General features: G+C 50.0%; 1 protein-coding gene across 1 annotated transcript in view; it reads right to left on the bottom strand.

Annotated features, from left to right (window-relative positions):
• Window positions 1–22,643, bottom strand: part of SZT2 (seizure threshold 2 homolog (mouse)) — a 64,778-nt gene that overhangs the window by 22,549 nt on the left and 19,586 nt on the right. Inside the window, exons 5-34 of the mRNA XM_011945543.1 lie at window positions 16,710–16,841; window positions 15,823–15,964; window positions 15,295–15,401; window positions 12,024–12,234; window positions 11,641–11,811; window positions 10,987–11,221; window positions 10,667–10,796; window positions 9,728–9,870; window positions 9,324–9,476; window positions 9,081–9,195; window positions 8,648–8,865; window positions 7,131–7,346; window positions 6,704–6,782; window positions 6,361–6,455; window positions 5,926–6,094; window positions 5,619–5,733; window positions 5,417–5,530; window positions 4,758–4,852; window positions 4,390–4,513; window positions 4,123–4,287; window positions 3,834–4,038; window positions 3,439–3,554; window positions 3,071–3,317; window positions 1,713–1,854; window positions 1,455–1,547; window positions 1,231–1,309; window positions 834–1,127; window positions 529–670; window positions 249–356; window positions 98–161 (exon numbers count right to left, since the gene is read on the bottom strand). Coding sequence (XP_011800933.1) covers window positions 98–161; window positions 249–356; window positions 529–670; window positions 834–1,127; window positions 1,231–1,309; window positions 1,455–1,547; window positions 1,713–1,854; window positions 3,071–3,317; window positions 3,439–3,554; window positions 3,834–4,038; window positions 4,123–4,287; window positions 4,390–4,513; window positions 4,758–4,852; window positions 5,417–5,530; window positions 5,619–5,733; window positions 5,926–6,094; window positions 6,361–6,455; window positions 6,704–6,782; window positions 7,131–7,346; window positions 8,648–8,865; window positions 9,081–9,195; window positions 9,324–9,476; window positions 9,728–9,870; window positions 10,667–10,796; window positions 10,987–11,221; window positions 11,641–11,811; window positions 12,024–12,234; window positions 15,295–15,401; window positions 15,823–15,964; window positions 16,710–16,841 — 4,419 coding nt within the window. The remainder of the gene's footprint in view (window positions 1–97; window positions 162–248; window positions 357–528; window positions 671–833; window positions 1,128–1,230; window positions 1,310–1,454; window positions 1,548–1,712; window positions 1,855–3,070; window positions 3,318–3,438; window positions 3,555–3,833; window positions 4,039–4,122; window positions 4,288–4,389; window positions 4,514–4,757; window positions 4,853–5,416; window positions 5,531–5,618; window positions 5,734–5,925; window positions 6,095–6,360; window positions 6,456–6,703; window positions 6,783–7,130; window positions 7,347–8,647; window positions 8,866–9,080; window positions 9,196–9,323; window positions 9,477–9,727; window positions 9,871–10,666; window positions 10,797–10,986; window positions 11,222–11,640; window positions 11,812–12,023; window positions 12,235–15,294; window positions 15,402–15,822; window positions 15,965–16,709; window positions 16,842–22,643) is intronic.

The following is a 22,643-nucleotide window of genomic DNA, read 5'->3' as shown; positions in this document are numbered from 1 at the left end:
GAGATGTCTCACTTCTATCCCAGAACAAAGGGGGTACCTTATCTTACTCACCTGATGGAAAGGGAATCAGTTGCAGTGTTGGGGGTGAGGGGCTCACCTCATTCATGGTGGTCTCAATAGCCAGTCTGTGGGGCGTGGCCAAATTGGATAGTCCTGGGTGCCTAATTGGAAGAAAGGTTAAGATACTAGTTTCCAGAAAATGAAATTGAAAAGGAGTAATGGACTCTGAGAGGGAGATAAGGAAGTACCTCTCCTCCTCTGGGGGTGGCACTGGGGGCCCTAGGCCATCATCTGACCTTAAAGATGATGGCTGCCCTGGGGATCGTGGGAATGAAGCACTGCTTTCAGATGTTGACCTGAACAGGGTGGGAACAAAAGTCAAAGGTCAGGAGCTACTATCCTACCAGGGCCTCCTCCTCACTCCTTTCTTGGACTCCTCAAGGTCTCTTTAGTCCCCAAGTGCTCTCGATTCCCTCAGTGGTCCCCCTACCCCCCTTCCAAAACCTCCCACCAAATTTGCTGCCACACCGGTGGTGCTGAGGGTCTGAGGCCGTGGGGAGCTCCACTTCCAGGGGCAAGGTCAGCACGAAGACATCCAGAGTCACACTGAGGTCCCTCAAGGGAACTCGGCCTCCAACGGGGGGGCCCTCCAGACTGGAAAGCACCTGGCCTGGGAGAGGAGGAAAGTTAGCAGTTGCTGAGGGCTGCTCTAAGATAAGCACAGATTCCAAGTTCTAAGTGTTAAAAAACATAACCCCTAGGCTCCCCTCCACTCCCACACAGGCAGGCTGTTTCAGGACCTTTGGCTTTCCCCTGGGCTGCCTCAAACTCACCCAGGCAGGTAGGCAGGCTGCACACAGGTACTGAGCTGTGCTGCCCACGTAGCCGCACGGAGCACGTGAGGTGCAGGAAGAGTGGGGGCAGGTCGTGCAGGAGGCTCTCAGGCCCAGTGGGTGAGTCGTCCCCCAAGATACTGAAGGAGTCTTCATCAGGATTCACAGTGTCTACATCTGACAGCGAAGCAGAGTCTAGCCCAGCAGGCCCCAGGTCTGATTCACGGCTCTCCCGGTATTCTACCTCTAGCTCTGGGTCACTCTCAGTGACCACACAGCAGGCAGATGTGTCTCCTAGTAGTGCATGTCACGTGGTCAATGGGAGAGGCTGGCAGTGGAGGCCCCTGAATCTCGGTGTGAACCAGCCTTCCCCACCTTGACTCATTTGCCCACACACCTTCTTCTCCCATAAGCTCAGCCTCTGAAAACTCCAGGTCACTGATTTTTCTGTCTACGGTGTCCCGAGGCCCCTCATCCTAGGCAAAAGAAAGAGATAGTTTGATCTAAGGCAAGACAAGAGCAACATCCAGGTCTCAGGGAACCAAGACTCAAGAGGGTCTGGGTGGGCCTCTGGGGCTGTGGGTTGAGAGCACAAGAGAGGTAAGGAAGAGAGCCACTCACTTCTCGCCTGCTGGATGGAGGGCAATAGAAGAAGTAGTGGGGATTGGAAGGCACTGTGCGGAAGTGGAGATGACTTATCTCTAGGAACTTCTCCTGTTATGGGGTTTAGAAGGAGGTTAGAATGTCAGCCACCCCTCAACAAGACACTACTCCCTACCCTAGGGCAGGACACATGCATACCACCAACCCAGGAGAGAATCCTGTCCCTCTGCACAGGCAGGACTCTACACCTCTTCTACCCTCGCCCAAGCTTCCCACCTGGATGACGCTATGAAGGGCACCATGGGCCTCTCCTCTGAGCTGGCAGACATCTGTCAGAGAGATCTCTGGCCCAGGGTCTGGATTGCCAGGGACACGGGTGCTCTGACACTCAGGCTCGCTTAGGTCCTCGGTCTCTATGCTGAATGGTTGGGGTAAGGATGTTGAAGTGTTAAGAACCACCAAGTTCTGAAGAAGCCTGCCTCCCAACTAGGGAGCAGCACAGGAAGCCTTTTTGTCCATAGGAAGAGTGCTTAGCATAATGGCATGGGTGGTGAAAGAGGCAAGGAGAACCAACATACACATTTTGGCTCTAACCTCCATATTGCTTTTTCTTTTTTCTTTCCTTTTTTTTTTTTTTTTGAGACAGCTTTTACTCTGTTGCTGAGGTAGGAGTGCAGTGGTGCCATCACTGCTTGCCTTCTGAGTAACTGGGACCACAGGCATGTGCCACCACGCCCAGCTAATTTTTGAATTATTATAGAAACAAGGTCTCCCTTGGTTGCTCAGGCTGGTCTTGAACTCCTGGGCTCAAGTGATCCTCCCGCCTCAGCCTCCTGAAGTGTTGGGATTACAGGAGTGAGTCACTGCACCTGGCCTTAATTTTCACATTTCTTAATGGATGGGGATTTCTATGAAACAGAGTAGCGATAACTCCCAGTTTTCTGACTTGGATTACTAGGTTGAGGGTGATATCTTTCACCATGAATGAAGAAAAAAGGTGGAGAATCAAGGGTTAGTGGGAAGAAAATGCATTCATTTGCGGTGCATGAAAAGTGGGTATCTAGAGCTCCAAAGAGAGAACTGGACTGGAGTTCCAACCTAGGAGTCATCAGCATATCCGTCCTTCTGGTTCTTCTGTTTCCCCAGTGCTAACCCACTGCAGATGCTAGACCCATAGCTGTCTGCCTGCTTGCCTTTCTCCTTCTCTCCTCCTCTTCCTCCCTTCAACAGCGACCTGTTGAGCCCCTAAGGTGAGCTGGGGACTTAGCAGTAAGCAAAATACAGTTTTGGCCCCCATGAAATTCACAGATTGGGGAGATTCCTACTATTGTGTGGATGTCCTCAGAACAAGTCTCTACTTTCAAGGTTAGCACCAGGGGACTCCCTATCCCTGACTCAGCTCATCACTCAACATCAAAGCAGGGGAGATGGGGAGAGCCTGGGAGGGAGACTGCTGCCTGTGCCAAATGTGGGAGGAAGGCTGCATGGCAGTCAGCGAGCTGGCGACAAAGCACTACTGCTTCTCAGGTGCTTAGATACTACCTTGGACAGTCATTCCCCTGGACTGGAAGGTCCTTGTTTATAGGGACTTGGTCTGTGTACCTCCTTATCCATCATTCAAGTACAATCCTAACCTGGATTCAGAAGCTAGGATAGCTCGTTCCCGAGGCTCAGCACCCTCCTCCATGCTGCTGCTGAAGGGCCCGGGGCTGAGAGGCCCAGGGCTTGGGGGTGCATGAGGCAAACCCCAAGTGTGGCCACACAGTGCAAGCAGAAATGGAGTGATGTCTACTTCTTGTAGTAGCTCCTCACAGGCATCGACCGCTGTCAGCAAATCCTGGGAGGTCACACTCTGTGCTTGCTGCAAGCTGCGGTATAGCCCTGATGGAAGTGGAAGGGGCCATGAGGCTCAAGCTCTGGAATGGCCTCTCCAGTCCCCACCCTGTAATGCGTGTATATCCCCCAGGGCCCCACTCCTCCCTCCCACCACCCTCCTGCTCACCACGGACATAGCACCGCTGTGCATGCTCCTGCAGTAGGGCACAATGGTTAGCTGCCTCCTTGTACCGGGGCTCCATCCAGGCTGAGGATGGGGAGGGGTGGTCAAGGAACTGAGTCCTAGGAAGGGGAGGGAAAATGGAGCTTGACTAATTCCTTTAAGTGATACCTCAGATTCATTAGCCCAGATTCATTAGCCATCTATACTCCAATGGATCATCCACAGACACATATCAAGTGTATTCATGGCCTAACAAGTTCAAGGGTTTGCTGAGGGAAATCAAGCAAGGAGCCAGCAGGATGTGGCAACTTACCTGCCCATGCCCATTAGTGTGTACTTACTTCTTGGCTGGGAGCCACGGCCCGGCGAGGACATGGGTCAACACTGAAGGCACTCACCGGAAGATGAGGTCTCGGGGCGCCTGAGGGGGCTGCATGCCAACCATTTGTTCCCTCAGCGCTTCCAGTGAACAGCTGTAGATGTAGACAGGACACCGGGTCCGGGGACCATCTGTACTCTCAGTCTGGGAAGCCTGACGCCCAGCGTAAGCCTGTAAGTCTCGATGGAAGGGTGGGCTTAGCTCTCCTTGATTCTGGGCATTGTCTGTGAAGAAAAGGTGTCATGTGGTCTTCCAGCCCTGTCTCTTTCCCACTCCCACTCCTGCCCACCTTGAGTCAGCAGCCTTACCATCAGCCAGGGTTACACTGAGAACAGGGACTGGGGACTTTGTAGCTTTGACTCCAGTTCCTTCTAGATCTCTCAGACGGGGAGCCCCACTCCAGTCCCCACACTTAGGCTTTGTCTCCTCTTGAGGGGGTCCCTCCAGGCCACAGGCAGCCAGACGCTGGACATCTGAAGAAAATGAGACGATAAATCAGAGCTGCCTGATGGGCTGGTGCGGGAGCTCAGGGGTTTGTATCTGAGGGGGTTCGTGAGGAGGTCAGTGGCTGGCACCTGAGAAGGTAGCTGGGAGAAAAGTCAGAAACACATGCTGGGGGTTCACAAGCCTTGCATGGCAGCGCCACTGAGGGGGCTGGGCAGAGATGAGAGGCTTCAGAGTTTCAGGAAGACCTACTCTCTGTAAGAGAAAAATAGAAATTAGAGCAATCTATAAGCAAACGTCCAGCCGGTTTCACTCCTCCACCCTAGCGCTGACTCATCTTAGGTACAGCTTGAAAGATCCAGGACAATGGAAAATGACGGCATTCTGTCATTGGCAGATGCCATTTAGTCTCACTGGCGGTAGAAGGTTGGGGCCTGAAGATGTGGTGCTAGAAGGAGGTCAGTGTGACAAGGGCTCGTGGAGAAGAATCAGTGCTGACCAAGGAAGTAACAGCAGAGTCTCCTGTGGCCTGGGTGCTGCCGAATGCTTGCTCCTTCAGGATCCCATGAACTCCCAGTAGTGGCCCCTCGGCACCTACAATCGGGGTAGAGATGAGTGAAAGAGGGCAGAGCCAGCAGAGAGGTGGGACTCTGGGTTGAAGAAAGGGGGAGGAAGAGGAAGGCCAAAACTCAAAGACAGAAACCACCCTGTGAGGGTGGGGGAAAAGGGCTGGGCCAGGGTCTGGTGTCAGGAGGATGTGGGTAACTCACCTGGAACATGGCAGGTCCGCCGCAGCACCTCACTCAAGAAGGCAGCCTGGTCAACGGGTGTCAGTGGGATCTCCCGGTCACTCAGCTCCTGCCCTAGGCAGCTGTGCAGCAGGCACAGCACCATGTCGTTGGCGGGACAGGACCCCTCGGCGAAAGGGACACCCTCTGGCTCTGCCCGACACACACTCTGCTCAGCACCAAGAGCCTCCTGCTGCCCGGTGCCCCCGGCTCAGCCCTGACCAGCAACGCCCCTCCTTCAGCCTCATGGGCTCCTCCTGCCCCCGCCGCTCATCTGCTCACTTGCTGACCCATCTGTTTGTTATTTTCTAATACTTCCAGGCTTGCTGGCCCTTTAGGTGTGGGGTGAAAGGGTACCAGGTTCACCCACCTCTGGCAAGCAAGAGGACGAACATCTGGAGCTGCTGGCACTGTGGCAGCAATCCCATTAGGTCAAAATGGAAAGGGATCTCATGGACACAGGTGTCTCCTCCCTGATCCAAACCTACAAGGGAGGAAAGACAGGACACAGTGAGACACTGATTATTCTACCCACTCCCCTGCTCCACCAGTGGGCCACCTGCCCCACTCACCATCAGAGACCCTCGGTTCTGGGGGCACAGGACCCCACTCCTTGCTTTGGCACAGCTGTATCAGGTATTCAAAGCTCAGCATGGAGCCTATGCAGGCAGCATCCCGTGGATGGAGCTACAGGAAGAACATCACAGGTCAGGAGTCAACCCCTCTTAGCCCAGGATACCCTGGGTTCCAGCTCTTCAGGAAGCTTCAACAGTCCCAGCCATTCAGAGGCACCAGGAAGCCCACAGACTGCAGTACTCCCAAGGAGATGGCACCCCAATCCAGTGAGAGAGGTTGGGGTACTGTTCTGAGGACACTCACAGCTTGTGGGATCTCAGAATATGTCAGGTCCTGGAGGTGCTTCCAGCTTCCAGGGCCAGGTCCCACTCGCCCATACTGTGGCTCAACCCACACCTCGGTGACCAGATTGAGCTCTGAGTCTCCCTCCAGGGCCTCCACTTCCACATCATTGTCATCATCTGTTGAGAAGCTAAAGGAGGAAGGGCTCTGAGTCCAATGCACAGCCTCATGGCAGGGAATGAACCTCATGGAGGGAAGGAGGCAGGCACAGAGGGCAGCCACGAGTCACACAAGGCCTTCCCAGACCAGCATCTGCCTGATGAAGCATCTAAACACCGCACCCACTCCCTGACTTTGGGATCAAGATCATTTCAGGATATGGGAGCGAGACCTCTAGGGAATGGTGGGGAGAAGGGTGACTCTGCGGAGGCGGCCCTCACAGAGGGCCTGTCTCACCTGTCTTTGGTGGAGGTGGAGTGTGGGGGGAAGAGGATATACTGGACAACACAGGTATGCTTCTCTTCAGCTGCAGCCTGCCCTGGTGGTTCATTCTGTGGGCAGAATGGGAGATCTTGAGCAAATCCCAGCCGAGGCAGAGGTCTGGCCTGGCTTAGCTCTGGCCCTCAGAATTTCAGTTCCTTCACCACATTGTCCTGACTGCAGCCTCAAACCTTGTACCCTCTGGCCACACTGTCCCTGTGAGGCAGAGTTTCCAGCAGTCCCAACCCAGCTCAGAGGCCAGTGTCCCTGAGATTACGACAGACCTTGGCAGGAAGGTGTCATGAGGGATGGCACATACCTGGATTGGAAGTTCCAGAACCATGTTGATGATTCCTTCTCCACTGCAGGCAAAGTGGAATCCTTCAGAAAGTCGGACTCTGAAGCCCCATAAAGGCCGAGGCAAGGCCAGGTAAGGGAAGAAGAGACACTGAGACTACAAGCTTTCCCCACACACACCCACCTCCCAACAGTTCTCAAGGAGCCAAGTCTGCTGGTGGCCCTGCTCAAACTGGCGGTCCCTCAGGGTATAACAAGTCCAATGAGGATGAGAGAGGCCAAAATAAATCGAGTGATGGGAGGAGACAGGGAGGGCAGTAACAGATGCTGCTCTATACTTGAGACTGGGAATTAGAGGGGAAGTGTGTGCTACAGGCTTTCTGCTAGTGTCCCAGTCTACACTTGCTCTCTCCTTGCCCTGAGTGGCCTGGCAGACTTGGATGACATACTCAGTGAGGATGGAGAGGAGCTGGGCAATGGCACTGAGAGGCAGCGCAGGGGCCAGTCCTGACGGGACACTCCAAAGCCAGCGCTGATGGTAGAGGTAGCGGGACAGTGATGCCAGGCTAGAAGAGGCTGAGCGGCCTGACACCAAAGGCAGTGGACCTGGTGGCTCCAGTGTCAGCAAGAAGGGTGCCCGGTAGTCCAAGGGTAGCTTCTCATACCTAGGAAATGGGACAACTCCCCAGCGATCTCTACTCATCCCCGGCTAAGCCACGCCCTTCCACACCTCTGTACTGCTCATACCAGGCTGGGCCACGCCCTTCACACCTCTACCACTTGCACCCGGCTAAGCCACGCCCTTCCACACCTCTGACCTACTCATACCCCGCTAAGCCACGCCCTTCCACACCCCTTACCACTCATACCCTGCTAAGCCACAGCCTTCCACACCTCTGACCTACTCATACCTCGTTAAGCCATGCCCTTCCACACCTCTGACCAACTCATACCCCATTAAGCCACGCCCTTCCACACCTCTGACCTACTTATACCTTGCTAAGCTACGCCATTCCACACTTCTACCACTATACCCTGCTAAGCCACGCCCTTCCACAGCTCTGTACCACTCATACCCTGCTAAGCCAGACCCTTCCACACCTCTGTACCACTCATACCCTGCTAAGCCACACCCTCCACACCTCTGACCTACTCATACCACACTAAGCCACGCCCTCCACACCTCTGTACCATTCATACCCCGCTAAGCCATGGCCTTCCACACCTGTACCACTCATACCCCACTAAGCCACACCCTCCACACCTCTATACCACTCATACCCCGCTAAGCCACACCCTTCCACATCTCTGACCTACTCATATCCTGCTAAGCCACGCCCTTCCACACCTGTACCACTCACCCCACTAAGCCACACCCTCCACACCTCTATACCACTCATACCCCGCTAAGCCACACCCTTCCACATCTCTGACCTACTCATATCCTGCTAAGCCACGCCCTTCCACACCTGTACCACTCATACCCCACTAAGCCACACCCTCCACACCTCTGACTCATACCAGGCTAAGCCACGCCCTCCATACCTCTACCACTTGTACCCTGCTAAGCCACGCCCTTCCACACCTCTATACCACTCATATCCCGCCAAGCCACACCCTCCACACCTCTGTACCACTCACACCCTGCTAAGCCACACCCTCCACACCTCTACCACTTGTACCCCGCTAAGCCACGCCCTTCCACACCTCTGACCTACTCATACCTCGCTAAGCCACGCCCTTCCACACCTCTGTACCACTCATACCCTAAGCCACACCCTCCACACCTCTGTACCACTCATACCCCACCAAGCCACACCCTCCACACTTCTGTACCACTCACACCCCACTAAGCCACACCCTTCCTTTGTGTGGTAGCACTCATACCCTGCTAAGCCAGACCATTCCACACCTCTGTACCACTCATACCCCACTAAGCCACGCCCTTCCACACCTCTGTACCAACCTGATGAGCAGTTTGTCCAGTGGCTTATGCAGGACCACAAGGCAGGGCCGGTCAGACAGGGCCTGCTGTGGCCCCAGCACGGGGGATGACTTGGAGGGAGAGCTGCCCCCGCCAGCGCCCCCTAGCCCTTTTCGTTTCACCTTGGGCGTTGGCTCCTTGCTTTGTACCCGGTGAGGAAAACGCAGCTGCAGGATCTCTTCCCTCAAGCCTGACACAATCTGAGGGGAGAATGTGGTCAGATCCTCCTACTCCCATCTCCTACAGGTCTGGGAGATGGGGCCCACAGACAAGGTGAGACACAGCCTTCTTCTCCAGGTCTTCCTTGGTCTGGGGACTCCTCCCTCTATTAGACCTGGCCCTGTGGGGTTTGGGGAGAGGGAGCTAGTCTACACCCCAGGGCTCCTTGGTCAGAGTCAGTTAGGGCCCAGCTCACCTTGTGTCGGGCCGGTGCTGGTGTGCCAATGGGAAAACCCAGGCGAAGAACCATGCATGGGGCCTTGGAAATGATACGGACCATGTAGAAGGAGGAGGGCGGCTGGTCTGGGGCACTGGGGAGAAATGGAAGTCAGTGAGCAGTCCGAGGTTGGCAGGATGTAGGAGTGAGGTCTGGGGTTAGAGGTTAGAGGGAGACATGGGATGAGGTGGGGGGGGCGTGAGGGGACATCACTTTGCCCACCTGGAGAGCAGCTTGACATAAGAATAGCCCTCAACTAGTACGAAGCTGCTCCAGTCCCGAAGCAGAGAGGTCAGGGAGGAGTGGGAGATCCTGCACTGGATAGTGCTGTAGCGCCCATTGCTGCCCGGGGTATGCAAGTGCTTGGGGATTGGTCTAGGAAGAGGGGTGTGGACTGAGGTTAGACCTCCCGGCCCCATCTTGGAGAAAAGGAATAGACTACTATCTCTTCTAGGCCTTGCCTGAGGTTATGGGGACTGATGAGCAGGGAGGCAAGGAAAAGGCTATAGTTTTTCTTTGGCCACAGTTGGTAAGAGCTCATCTGCTGCTCCCCCCGTTCCCATCATTCCCTATCCCCCAACCCCGATACTCCACCCCAACTATGGCCCAGCCCTAAGGGCACCCACGTGTCGTGCTCCAGGATTAGCACCAGGCGATGCATGTGCAGCCATCGCTGCCAGGAATTTGCATCCATGGACAGCACTGGCTTCCAGTAGGCAGCAAACTGGGCATGGGATGAGTCAGAACCACTAGGCTGGAGGGAGAGCACCTGGGGACAGGAATGACAGCACTATATGAGCATTTGTAGAGGACCAGGGTACAAACTGCAAAGAGCGAACAAAACCATGGGTAAACTCCATTCAGAGTCAGAGACAGCAGTGGCTTGAGGCTACAGCCCAGCCTGAGACAAAGCACAGTGGAGACAAAAACTGCTTCCACTGTGAAGACTAGATTTGGATGACTGAGCCCAGGGACAGACTGTGTAGTCCTTTAAAGCTGAATCCAGGAGAAGGATGGAACCATGAGCCCAGCTTATGTCACTGACTTGGGAGAAAAGCCACCGAATGGTGGCAGGACCTCATGATGTGGCCACTGTACATTAGCATAAGCCACCTGCCCATCACTGTTAGGCTGACAGCGTGGACTGAGTGTGAAGACAGCACAGGACCCAGGAAGTTGTGGTCTTCAGGAAGTACACAGTTCATGGTGGCTGGTGGTAGATGCACACAAGTAAAGGTGACTGGGGGAGCCCAGAGTATGCCACACGGAGATGGGGCAAGCACTAATGGTCTGCTGGGGCTGGGATACCACCACCTAGACAGTGTGTGAGTCTTTGCCTCTGCCACCTGTGCTCTGTTCAGGACAGCCTGTCTCTATAGATCCTCCTCTTCCCTGGGGCCTTAGGGTGAGGGAGAAGAGAAGCTCTCAAGGTTAAAGCTTGGGCTTCTGGTTTAGGTGCCCTAGACGTGAGAGAGAAAGCAATAGAAGGTGGTGGTCCTGGGCTCCAGATGCTATACAACCCAAGTTGGCATGAAATGGGGCTACTACACTTCAGAGCTACTCACTGGGGTAGTGGAGCCTGGAGGGATGTAGAAGAGTGGCACTCCGCTCTTGGTGCTGTCAGGAAGCGTGAAATGCTCAGGCACTGACGAGAAGGACTGAAGGTGGGCAAGCATCTGGTCTGTCTGGTTGATGCTGTAGAATAAGGGCCAGGCCTGAGCCATATCTGACTCTGCTGGGTGCAGATGAGGGGAGCCTTAGGGGTATTTGGGACCCTGGATATAAGCCTGGTTCTCTGGGTGATGCTCCCCAGCTCCCACCTTCACAAATCTGTCCCTCCACACAACAAATGGGGCAGCATTCATTGAGTGATGACTTCACTGACCTCTGCAGCGTGTTCCAGAAACGCCGGATAACATGGGTACGATACAATGAACGGATGGGCTGCCTTAGTGCACAGGACACATCATGCAAAATGTCGTAGCCGCCTTCCATTGTCACTTCCACCCGTGTTACTCGAGGGCCCTCAGGCTCCAGGGGCCAGGGTGCCATAGCCACGTACTCAATGCGCATGTTGTGTTTCCACAGCAGCACCAGCTTTACCTCCAATTGGGACCCTCCTTAGGGAGAAGTGGGAGGGCCAGTTAGGAGAAGGCATAGGACTCTACGCCTGCGATTGAGTTCTATCTGAAACCCCCACCTATCTCATGGAACCCAGCCCTGCCAAAGGTTCCAAGCATGGTTCCACAGGTTTCAGGCCTACAGCTGGCCAACTGACACACAAGTTTGTAGAAACAATCTGAAAACCAAGCCAAGTTCAGGACCCTACACCACCCTCAGCTGGTTCACCCTGGGCAAAAAGAGATGGAATTGGGAAGCTCCATGCTAAGAGAATTAAGCCCTGATGACAATTCAAAACCCATTGTCTCAAGCGGTAAGGTTTTCACTGTGACACTCTTTCATGTGTGATACATGTGGGTCTTCCCACACACAAATTCCTGAGAGATCTGTGACATTACAGCAGGTTAATGACCCTTACCTTTGGCCAGTGTGACCTCTCGGACACTGTAGCCCTCTCGAAGTCGCACAGACACAGTGCTGACCAAGTCGGCTGGCACCTCCTTCTCAGTGTGCTTCTTCCGGCGCAAGGCCAGGGCAGGGTTGCTGCTTGCAGAGACCAGGTGCTCATTAAATAGTCGGTGCTGAGAGCCTGGAAGACCAGTGGGGATGGGGAAGGAGAAACTGGCTATCTGCCAACTAACTGACAGATCTGTAGGGTGAAGGGGCTATGCTGAAATCACTGTGAGGTAACAGTGCCAGTGGAGCCAGCTCCAGTTACACTTTCAGTACTCCAGGGCACCATAATCTCTGGGCCCATTCTATATTCCCTCCTTCCCACACCCACCTCAGTGTGCCTCTCACCGCAGTAATATTCAGGGTTCAATGCTTCCCCACTGCGCAGGAAGGAATAGAGGAGAAACGCCCGGTGGTAGACAGTCAGACCCAGGTTGCCTGGTTCCGGCTCAGGACAAGTGGACAGGTAGGAGCCGAATGTTGCCATTGCGATGAACTTCATTAATTCCACATTGGGCACATGGCCAAAACTGCAGTCATAAGAGTAAACTCCTCCCACCTGAAAAAAGTGAGCAACTGAAGACCTAGCTCCGACAGAGGCACAGGAGAAGGAAGAATAGGAGAGAAAGAGATTGGGCTAGGTGGCCGCTCCCATTCCCTGGACCACAGAGTGGGAAGTAAGCCAGTGTTTTCCTAGGACAGATCACTGTCTGTGTCTTTCCTTCTTTGAGCCCTTCTGTCTGATGCCCATGCTAACCGGCCACAGTATCCTCTGCACTTCCTCCTCAATACCTAATGGCTCACCAGGCCCACCACCTCCTTCACTAAAGATTTTGGCAACTGGTTCACTGACTTCCTGTCATCATCCTGAGAGGCTTCAGCTTATCAACACTTCTCAAACTTTAGGGGGTATAAAAAACACCTGCAGTACGTCTGGGGTGGGGCCTGAGATTCTGCATTTCAAACAAGCTTTCTGCTAGTCTGTGGACTACATTTTGAATACAATAGCTGTAGATGAGAAATTAGCAAACTACATATACCCTGAGGGGCAAATCTAGTCCATCACCTATTTTTGTGAATTGAGTTTTATTGGAACACAGCCACACACATTCATTTTGTATTATCTATGGCTGCTTTCACACTTCAACAGCAGAGCTGGTCCACAAGGCTTAAAGGTTAACTGGCCTTTGCAGAAAGTGTTCGCAGACCTGCTCCAGATGACTCATTCAAATCTCTGCCCTCTCAGTTCCTTAACTCTCATCTCCAGTAACTTTCTCTACTCTGCTCACCTGCCTATAGGCTACACGCTGGCTCTTGGCTTCACCTGGAACAAATTCATCTTTGCAATTTCTAATTGCCACAACCCACTGATTACACACAGTACTATACCCTTAGGTTCCTCCCACCCTCCTCCTGCTGCTGCTCTTTGACGTCACTGAGACTGCCAGGCCTTGAACCTCTGCTCTCTCCAAATCTATCCACATTGTCCTGACCCTCCTTTCTTGACCCAGCTTGGACCCTACATTCAGACAACTTCATAAGCATTGCTCTCAAATCCCTGGCCCTCTTCACTCTCGTCTGCTTCTTCGAAACCCCAACTAGGATCACAGCCTCTGTTCTTGGCCAGTGGTGCCCAAAGAGAAAAAACTGACAGTTGTGTAGGGTGGCACCACATCAAAATATGACATTCAACTCTGCTAGTCCTTCAGGGCAGTCCTCATTACTGTTCCTTCTTCCCACCTCTGGCCTCTCTTCCTTACAGTACTCGGCTTCACCTTTTACTTCAGAGATAAATCAGAGGCCCTTCGCAGAGCTGATCTACATCTTCACTTCTACTTTCTAGTTTCAAAGAAAGAAACGACACTTCCCTGCTCCAAAAGAATCTCTCAATCTGTTTCTTAAGCCAATGCCCTCCTGTCAATTCAGAGACTTTACTCCACTAGCCTCCCTTTTCCTTTCTTTATTTTCAAACTCTTCTTCACTACAGACCCTTAGAAACATGCTTAAGTCTCTAGCTTTAAAAACAAAACAAAACACTCCTTTACCCTGTACTTCCCTCTGGTTACCATTCTCTCTCTTGCCCTGCTCTCGATCTCAACAGCTAAATTTCTTGTGTCAACACTTGTCCCTATTTCCTTCCTTCTATCCACTCTTCAATCCCCTCACCACCTCTTCACTAAAATGGCTCTGAAAAAGATCCCTGTGACCTCCTAATCACCAAATCCAAAGGGCACTTTTCATTCCTCAGTTTTTACTTGATCTTTTTGCTGCTTCTCACAGTGTAGTTACCATTGTGAGAGGCAGCAGAAAGATCAAGTAAAATTTTCTTCCAAAAATTCTGACTTCTCTGACACCACAATCTTCTGGCTCCTGGCTGATTCTTTATTCTTTGCTGGGCCCTCTTCCTATGAAAGACCTTGAACACTGGTGTTCCCCAAAGTTCTTCCAGGACCCTCTTCTGTTCTCAATTACCATCTGTACCCTGACAAATCTTAAATCTCTACCTCTCAAGCAGTGTTCGTCTCCTGAATATCAGGATCTGTGTATTCAACTGCTATCTGCTACAAACAGCAGCCATTTATTAAGTGATTATGTACAATGCTAAATACTTTAAACGCATCTCACCTCCCAGTGAGTTATGTACTTTTACAACCTCCATTTACAAATGAATCTGACCTAGATAGAGGTGAAGCAATGTGCCCAATGTCACCCAGTTAATAACTGCAGTCAGGATTTAGACCAGCATGCCTAACTCCAAAGGTGATCTTAACTGGCTGTGTTGAACCACAGGCACCTCAAACACAACATACACAAACTTGCATTCATCATCTTATCCTCACTCTACCACAACTGCTTCTCTTCCTTTTGCTCTGCTGCTACCCAGTCATCACTGGAATCAGAGACTTGGAGACATCTTTAAGCCCTCTTCTCTTTCATCTCCTACCCCCATCTTGCTAATCATGAAGTCAGGTTGACTCTGCCTCTTCATTTTTCTCAATTCTCTTACCCCTAATTTAAGCCCTGATCCTCTCTCACTGACTTCCCCCCGTCCTTCACCCAGCAGCAAGAGTGACCTTTATAAAACATAAACCCAACTAATGACTCTCCTTCTATCTATCTGCATCACCCACAGAGTTATGCTTAATCTCATTAATAAAGCAGAACCAGATTTTCATGTTCTGGCCTGTGCCTACCCCTTCAGCCTTGTTTCCCATAGCTTTTTACCTCCTTCCCTACAGTCCATCAATCCAATTTAGCTGCAGTCCCTGACTATGCCTTTTACCCCTTTGCTTAAGCTAGTTTGAGCGGGTTTTCTGACCCTTGCACTCAAAACAATAATGACTAATCTGCGGGGTGAGGTGGGACTGGAAAAGACTGTCAGATTTCAAATTCTGCATTCTTTCTGCTTTAACAGCTATTTCCAAAATCCCAAGGAAAGAGGAAAAAAATGAGAGTCCTCTCCTACCATGCTACCTACCTTCCAGACATGACTCCTTCCCACCATGTAACTAATTAATTGACTTTACCTGGGAAATCACTGCCTGTAAGAAAGTAACCAGCCATCCACCTTTGTGTGAGATATTCCATTTCTCTCTCATCCTTCCTAAAAAGTCCTCACCTGGACAAAGGAACAAGCCACAGTGCCACTGCGAAGCTGGTTCAGCAGCGTCTCACAGACAGCAACATCAGGAACACTGGTCACCCCATCCGTGATCACGATAATCCCTGGAGCAGGAAACACCAGATCAGACCCGGAGACACTGGACAGACCAAAGTCATAGGAAGGCACCCAACTGACAGGGCCCTGAAGGGCTCAGTGTCTTCCCACCAATGTGGGCAGTTTTATAAACGATGAAGATTTATAAACTTCAAACACCTTTCATTCTCCCTTACCCTCCTGCTTCTTCCTCTTGAGTGCCAGATCATAACCTCCCCTAAGTGATATCCTTGGAGCTCTACTCCTTCTAGGGAGTTGTCAGAGCCGAGGGTTCCTGATACACACTAATACAGACATATGTTTTGCAAACAAGGAAACAGATCGTCTTCCCTGGGGCCCACTGATTCCCTGGAACTGCTATCTTTGTTAGCAGTTAGCCCCACCCTTCTTCCCCACTTCCCCAGTCCCACCAATATTCCTTCCACTGACCTGCACTGGAGTTTGACGGTAGTAACTGCAGCGCCAAGATGCCCTGACGAATCATACTGACCAGTCCAAGGTCAGCTGTCACCATGGAGACACCTACCTTCCGGCCCAGTAGGTCCCCTGAGTCTGGGGACTGGTCTTCTGCCTGCCCCAAGTTACAGAAAAGACAGAATGGGGCAGATGGCATTGCTGCTCCATCCATAGCAAAGCCAGAATTTACAGTCCAGCACTTCTCAGGCCAGACAGGCCGAATCCTGTGAGGACCCCAATTCCTCTACTGTGCGACTGAGTCTTTACTGTGCTCCCTCCCCATGTGTGCTCAGATACTGAACTTCAGAGGCGAAGGGAGTTCAGCACCAGATGAAGCTTCAGACTGTACCAAAGTAGGGCTTCTCCATCTTTTGCCAAGAAGGGCCCCTTTCCATATTTTTCCATCACTGTTCAGAAATATTTTATACCTCAATCAAAGTACATGACCAGTCATCAGGCACACAGAACTGCCATTTGCCTGGCTACTTGTGGGGTACCCAAAGTGATGAGACAGGGAAGTCTAGTGGGCCCAGGCAGCTTTATCCCCGGTTGTACAAAATGCTAACTAGAGGTCAAAGCCACACATGACACCTTCTCAGATCCACTGGAGGAGATCTGGGGCTTAAAAAAAATGCAAACAAATGGATTTCACATTTTCTCCCTGAAAGAATCTGTGTTTTGGGGAATATATCTGAGTCTTGCTCCAACAGGGAATGTGTCATGAGCATGCCTATCCTTGTCTCACTTTGCCCCAGCTCTTAGCCTTTTTCTGTGCTATTTGGACTATCCCTCCTCTCTGCCCTCTGTCCTTAGCTGCTCCTCTTTCTAAGCTGCCTCTGCCTACTTTCTCTCTTACATACCTGGCTCTGGGGATCATACTGCTGCTGCAGCATGGTGGCCACCTTATCCTCAAAGAGGCAGAGCTGCTCATATATCTGCTGCAGGAACACCTCCTGCTGGGACGGGTCCAAGAGACAGCCTTGTACCAGCACCTAAGAAGCACAAGGGAAAGACTGAGACAGGACGGTCAGGGGGGGCACAGACCACACTTCCGCTCTGTTTATTCTCCATAGCTCCATCTAGACGATCCTGACTTCCTACCCAAATAGGGTCTATGATTCCACAACCAATTTCCCCCTTATCCAATCTCCATCAGTCCTCAGCCCAGGTCCCCAGTTATTAGTCATCTTTATCTGGGGTCACAACTTCCCTCTGATTAGGGTCCTCCACACTGGGCTTCCCCAATCCCCCACATGGGCACCATAAGATCTTCTATTAATAGCTTCTTCTACCTTGGTCTACAGGATGTCTTATGAGCTGCCCTCCTCAGCCTGGCAAAGTCTCTTTTATTCTCATACTTTTTAATCCTTTTTTATTTCTAAGCATACTGACCAGCCCAAGATCAGCTGTCACCATGGAGACGCCTACCTTCTGTATACACAGAGGCTATTCTGGACCTTTTCAATTTTATAAAAATTAGCTGGGCATGGTGGTGGGCACCTGTAATCCCAGCTACTCGGGAGGCTGAGGCAAGAGAATTGCTTAACCGGGACTTGGAAGGTGGCGGTTGCAGTGAGCAGAGATCATGCCACTGCACTCCACCCTGGGCTACAGATAATTTTCTGTATCAAAAAAAAATTTTTTTTTAAATTTTTGTGGGTACACAGAAGGTGTATATATTTATGGGGCACATGAGATATTTTGATACAGGAATACAATGTATAACAATTACATCATGGTAAATGGGGTATCACCCACTCTCTTTTTTTTTTTGAGACAGAGCCTTGCTCTGTCGCCCAGGCTCGAGTGCAATGATGTGATCTTGGCTCACTGCAACCTCCGCCTCCCGGTTCAAGCGATTCTTCTGCCTCAGCCTTCCTCAGCTGGGATTACAGGCATCGGCCACCACACCCAGCTAATTTTTGTATTTTTGGTAGAGACAGGGTTTCACCATGTTGGCCAGGTTGGTCTCAAACTCCTGGCCTCAAGTGATCCACACACCTCGGCCTCCCAAAGTGCTGGGATTACAGGCATGAGCTACCATGCCTAGCCCAGTTCAGGCATTTATCCTATTTTTTGTGTTACAATCCAATTTTCCTCTTTTATTTTTAAATGTACAATAAATTACTGTTGACTGTAGTCAATCTACTGTGCTATCAAGTACTGGATCTTATTCATTCTATTTTTGTACCCATTAACCATCTCCCCTTTCCACCTCCCCCAACTACCTTTCCCAGCCTTTGGTAACCATCGTTCTACTCTCCATGAGTTCAACTGTTTTAATTTTTAGCTCTCACAAATAAGTAACAACATGCCAAGTTTGTCTTTCTGCACCTGGCTTATTTTACATAATGTGATGACTTCCGGTTCCATCCATGTTGTTGCAAATGACAGGACCTCATTCTTTTTTATGGCTGAATAGTATTCCATTGTGTAAATGTACCACATTTTCTTTATCCATTCATCTGTCAATGAACACTTAGGCTGCTTCCAGATCTTGTCTATTGCGAATAGTGCTGTAATAAACATGGGAGCGCAGATATCTCTTCCATATACTGATTTCCTTTCTTTTCGGTATACACCTAGGAGTGAGGATTGCTAGATCATATGGTAGCTCTATTTTCAGGCTTCTGTTTTTGTTTGAAATGGAGTCTCACTGTCATCCAGGCTGGAGTGCAGTGGCACTATCTCGGCTCACTGCAACCTCTGCCTCCCAGATTTAAGCAAATTCTCTGCCTCAGGCTCCCAAGTAGCTGGGATTACAGGCATCTGCCACCACACCCAACTAATTTTTATATTTTTAGTAGAGATGAGGTTTCACCATGTTGGCCAGGCTGGTCTTGAATTCCCGACGTCATGATCCATCCACCTTGGCTTCCCAAAGTGCTGGGATTACAGGTGTGAGCCACCGCACCCGGCCTATTTTCAGTTTTTTGAGGAACCTCCAAACTGTTCTTCATAATGATTGTACTAATTTACATTTCTACCAACAGTGCACAAGGTTACCTTTTCTCCACATCCTCACCAGCATTTGTTATTGCCTGTCTTTTGGATAAAAACCATTTTAACTGGGGTGAAATAATATCTCATTGTAGTTTTGATTTGCATTTCTCTGATGATCAATGATGTTGAGCACCTTTTCATATACCTGTTTGTCATATGTATGCCTTCTTTTGAGAAATGTCTATTGAGATTTTTTAAGAAAAAAATCCCATTTTAAAATCAGATTATTAAATATTTTTTTCTTATAGAGTTGTTTGAGCTCCTTATATATTCTGGTTTTAATCCTTGTCAGATGGGTGGTTTGCAAATATTTTCTCCCATTCTGTGAGTTATTTCCTCACTTTGTTGATTGTTTCCTTTGCTGTGCAGAAGCTTTTTAACTTGATATGATCCTGTTTGTCCATTTTTGCTTTGGATGCTTGTGCTTGCAGGGTATTATCAAGAAATCTTTGAGCTAAGCACAGTGGTTCACATCTGTAATCCCAGCACTTCGGGAGGCCAAGGTGGGAAGATTGCTTGAGCCCAGGAGCTAGAGACCAGCTTGGTAGAGACCTCATCTCTATTAAAAAACAAACAAACAAACAAACAAACACTAAAAATTAGCTGAGTGTGGTGAAATACACCTGTGGTCTCAGCTACTCAGGAGTCTGAGGCAGGAGAATCACTTGAGCCCAAGAGATCAAGGCTGCAGTGAGCTATGTTCACACCACTGCACTCCAGCCTAGGAAACACAGCGAGACCTTCCATGGAGAACACAGCCAGTACCAGAGTTTATGCAGAGTGTGGGCTTAGTGGCAGGCGCCTGTAATCCCAGCTACTCAGGAGGCTGAAGCAGGGGAATTGCTTGAACCCAGGAGGCAGAGGTTGCAGTGAACCAAGATCACACCACTGCACTCTACCCCGGGCAACAGAGTGAGACTCTGTCTAAAAAAAAAAAAAAAAAAGATAGTGAACTTTTCTGCTGTATCTTGTGGGCAGGTGATTTTGCTTTTGTTTTTGTTTTGCATTCTTCCCCCTCCACAAGCCAAAGTCATTTCATTTGGTTTCCACTGTGTGGACAGTGCTGGAGCTCAGTGCTTGACAGAGGATGTGGGGCTGGCTGAGCCGTCGGTCGCAGACATGGCAAAGCAGAGAAACTGTTCTTCTGGTTCCTGCCCAATCACAAAGGGGCAAAAACCCTTCCCAGGGAGGAGGGTGTTCAGGAGCCAGACTTTTGGAGAGGAGGCAGTTTCCAGTCTGCTGGGTGACTGTCATTCTGCATGTGTTCCCTGAGCTGGAAAGGGCTGGAAGCATTACGCATGAACCATGGAGAAGTAGCAATCACCCCTGCCATGGGTAAAGGGGATCCTAACTGGGCCCCCTGGGTCAGGCTAGAGCCAACACTTGTCAGCCACCCCCTCTGTCCTGCTGGCAATGCCACAGGTGCCCAAGAAGATGGGGGATACCTGTGCCAGAAGCCAACCTGGTCTTTCCAAGGGGCAGTGCCCCCCGTGAAGACAGAAGTGAGAGAATAAAGTTCCCTGTAGGTCCTCTATCACTTTTAGGTTGTTTTTCAATTGCTGACATTTCAGAGGGGACCCTCCAGAAGGCCAGCTGGCTTCCCCCAAGGACTGCCCCTTTGCTGGGAGTGGATTTCCACATGTGCCTTTGATTTCATATAGATCACGCTTTACAGTCACCAATTCAGCTGCCAGTCCCTGGACTGGGGGTTGGTGTTTTCTACAGAAGAGGAATGGCCTCCCTCATCCTGCTCCCCACCCAGGCAGGACAGCACAGGATCCAGCAACTCAGTGCTATCAAGACCCCCCAAAACCCCAATATACACCACCTCACAGGCCTTGCCTGGGCATCCTGAAGCCCCTGTTCCTTGCCATACACTGACGCCTGGCAGCTATAGCAAATGGCTCACGTTCTTTGTCAAAGGCCTGTAGTGAGATGGTTTTGTTTCCTTTGTTTTATGAGTTTGTTTAAAATTGAAATTAGTTATTTCCTTCTGCTGAACAGTATTAAATAGAGCAGGATGTTGAGTTAATCTGCTAGACTGCGGTTTAAAAAAAAAAAACAGAAAAGAAATCTTTGCCTAGTCCAGTGTCATGAGCGTTTCTCCAATGTTTTCTTTGAGTAGTTTCATAGTTTGAGGTCTTAGATTTAAGTCTTTTTTTTTTTTTTCTTGAGATAGAGTCTTACTCTGTAGGCTAGGCTAGAGTATAGTGGCGCGATCTCGGCTTACTGCAACCTCTGCTGCCCAGGTTCAAGCGATTCTCTTGCTTCAGCCTCCCGAGTAGCTGGGATTATAGGAGCCTGCCACCGCGCCCAGCTAACTTTTTTTTTTTTTTTGTAGTTTTTTAGTAGAGATGGGGTTTCATCATCTTGGCCAGGCTGGTCTTGAACTCCTGACCTCATGATCCACCCGCCTCGGCCTCCCAAAGTGCTGGGATTACAGGCATAAGCCACCGCGCCCAGCCAGATTTAAGTTTTTAATCCATTTTGATTTGATTTTTGTGAGACAGGAGTCTAGTTTCATCCTTCTGCATATGAATATCCAGTCTTCCCAGAACCATTTATTGAAGACACTGTTCTTTCCCCAATGTATGTTCTTGGCATCTTTGTCAAAAATGAGTTCACTGTAGATACATGGCTTCTGGGTTCTCTATTCGGTTCCATTTGTCTATGTTGTCTGTTTTTATGCCAGCACCATGCTGTTTTTGATTACTATAGCTTTGTAGTATAATTTGAAGTCAGGTAATGTGATTCCTCCAGTTTTGTTTGTTTTGCTCAGAATAGCTTCAGCTATTCTGGGTCTTTTGTGGTTCCATATACATTTTAAGATTGTTTTCTCTATTTCTATGAAGAATGTCATTGGTATTTTGATAGGAATTGTACTGAATCTGTAGACTGCTTTAGGCAGTGTGGGCATTTTAACAATATTGATTCTCCCAATCCATGAACATGGAATATCGTTCCAATTTTTGGAGTCCACTTCAATTTCTCTCATCAATGTTTTATAGTTTTCGTTGTAGAGATCTTTCACTTCTTTGGTTAAGTTAATTCCTAGGTATTTTATTTTAAACTATTGTAAATGGGATTACTTTCTTGATTTCTTCTTCACATTGTCTGCTGCTGGCATACAGAAATGCTACTGATTTTTTGTATGCTGATTTTGCATTTTGCAACTTTATTGAATTTGTTTATCAGTTCTAATAGTTTTTTGGTGGAGCCATTAGGTTTTTCCAAATAAAAGACCATATCATCTGCGAACAAGGATAATTTGACTTCTTTTTTTCCAATTTGGATGCCCTTTCTTTCTTTCTCTTATTCTAGGTAGAAGTTCCCTTTTCTCTTTTTTACGCTCAAAATCCTCTCATCCCCCTAATGAATGCTCCTTCCTTCCCTTTACCCTCAGTAGATAACTCCCACCCTGTGCCCTCTTGAAAGAGAAAGGAAGTCAGTCAATAGAAACGCCCTGCTTACCCCAACCTGGAGGGTACACTACTCTCCAACTCTATGAAAGCATCCCCAAAGTCTACTGAATGTTTACATCTGTGTCTTTGTTCTTCCTTCAAGGTGCTGAAGAAAGGATTCCTCTTCCTCCTCATTTTCCCTATAGCTAATCTGTCCATCTAAATCTTGAGCCTTTTGTCTCTCTAATATCTTCATTATTTCTCCAGGGGCTCCTTTTCTTCTACTTCAAACATAAATAACTGTCCCCATCCTAAAATTGTATATAGACCCAGCAGTCCCTGCGGTGGCCCTCAGGATCTCACCTCTCTTTCCCCATCACACTCCTACAA

This window comes from Colobus angolensis, unplaced genomic scaffold (genome assembly GCF_000951035.1).
Source record: "Colobus angolensis palliatus isolate OR3802 unplaced genomic scaffold, Cang.pa_1.0 Scaffold106, whole genome shotgun sequence".
Taxonomy (NCBI): domain Eukaryota; kingdom Metazoa; phylum Chordata; class Mammalia; order Primates; family Cercopithecidae; genus Colobus; species Colobus angolensis.
Note: the sequence above shows the minus strand (reverse complement) of the source record. Positions and strands in the feature narration are given on the sequence as shown.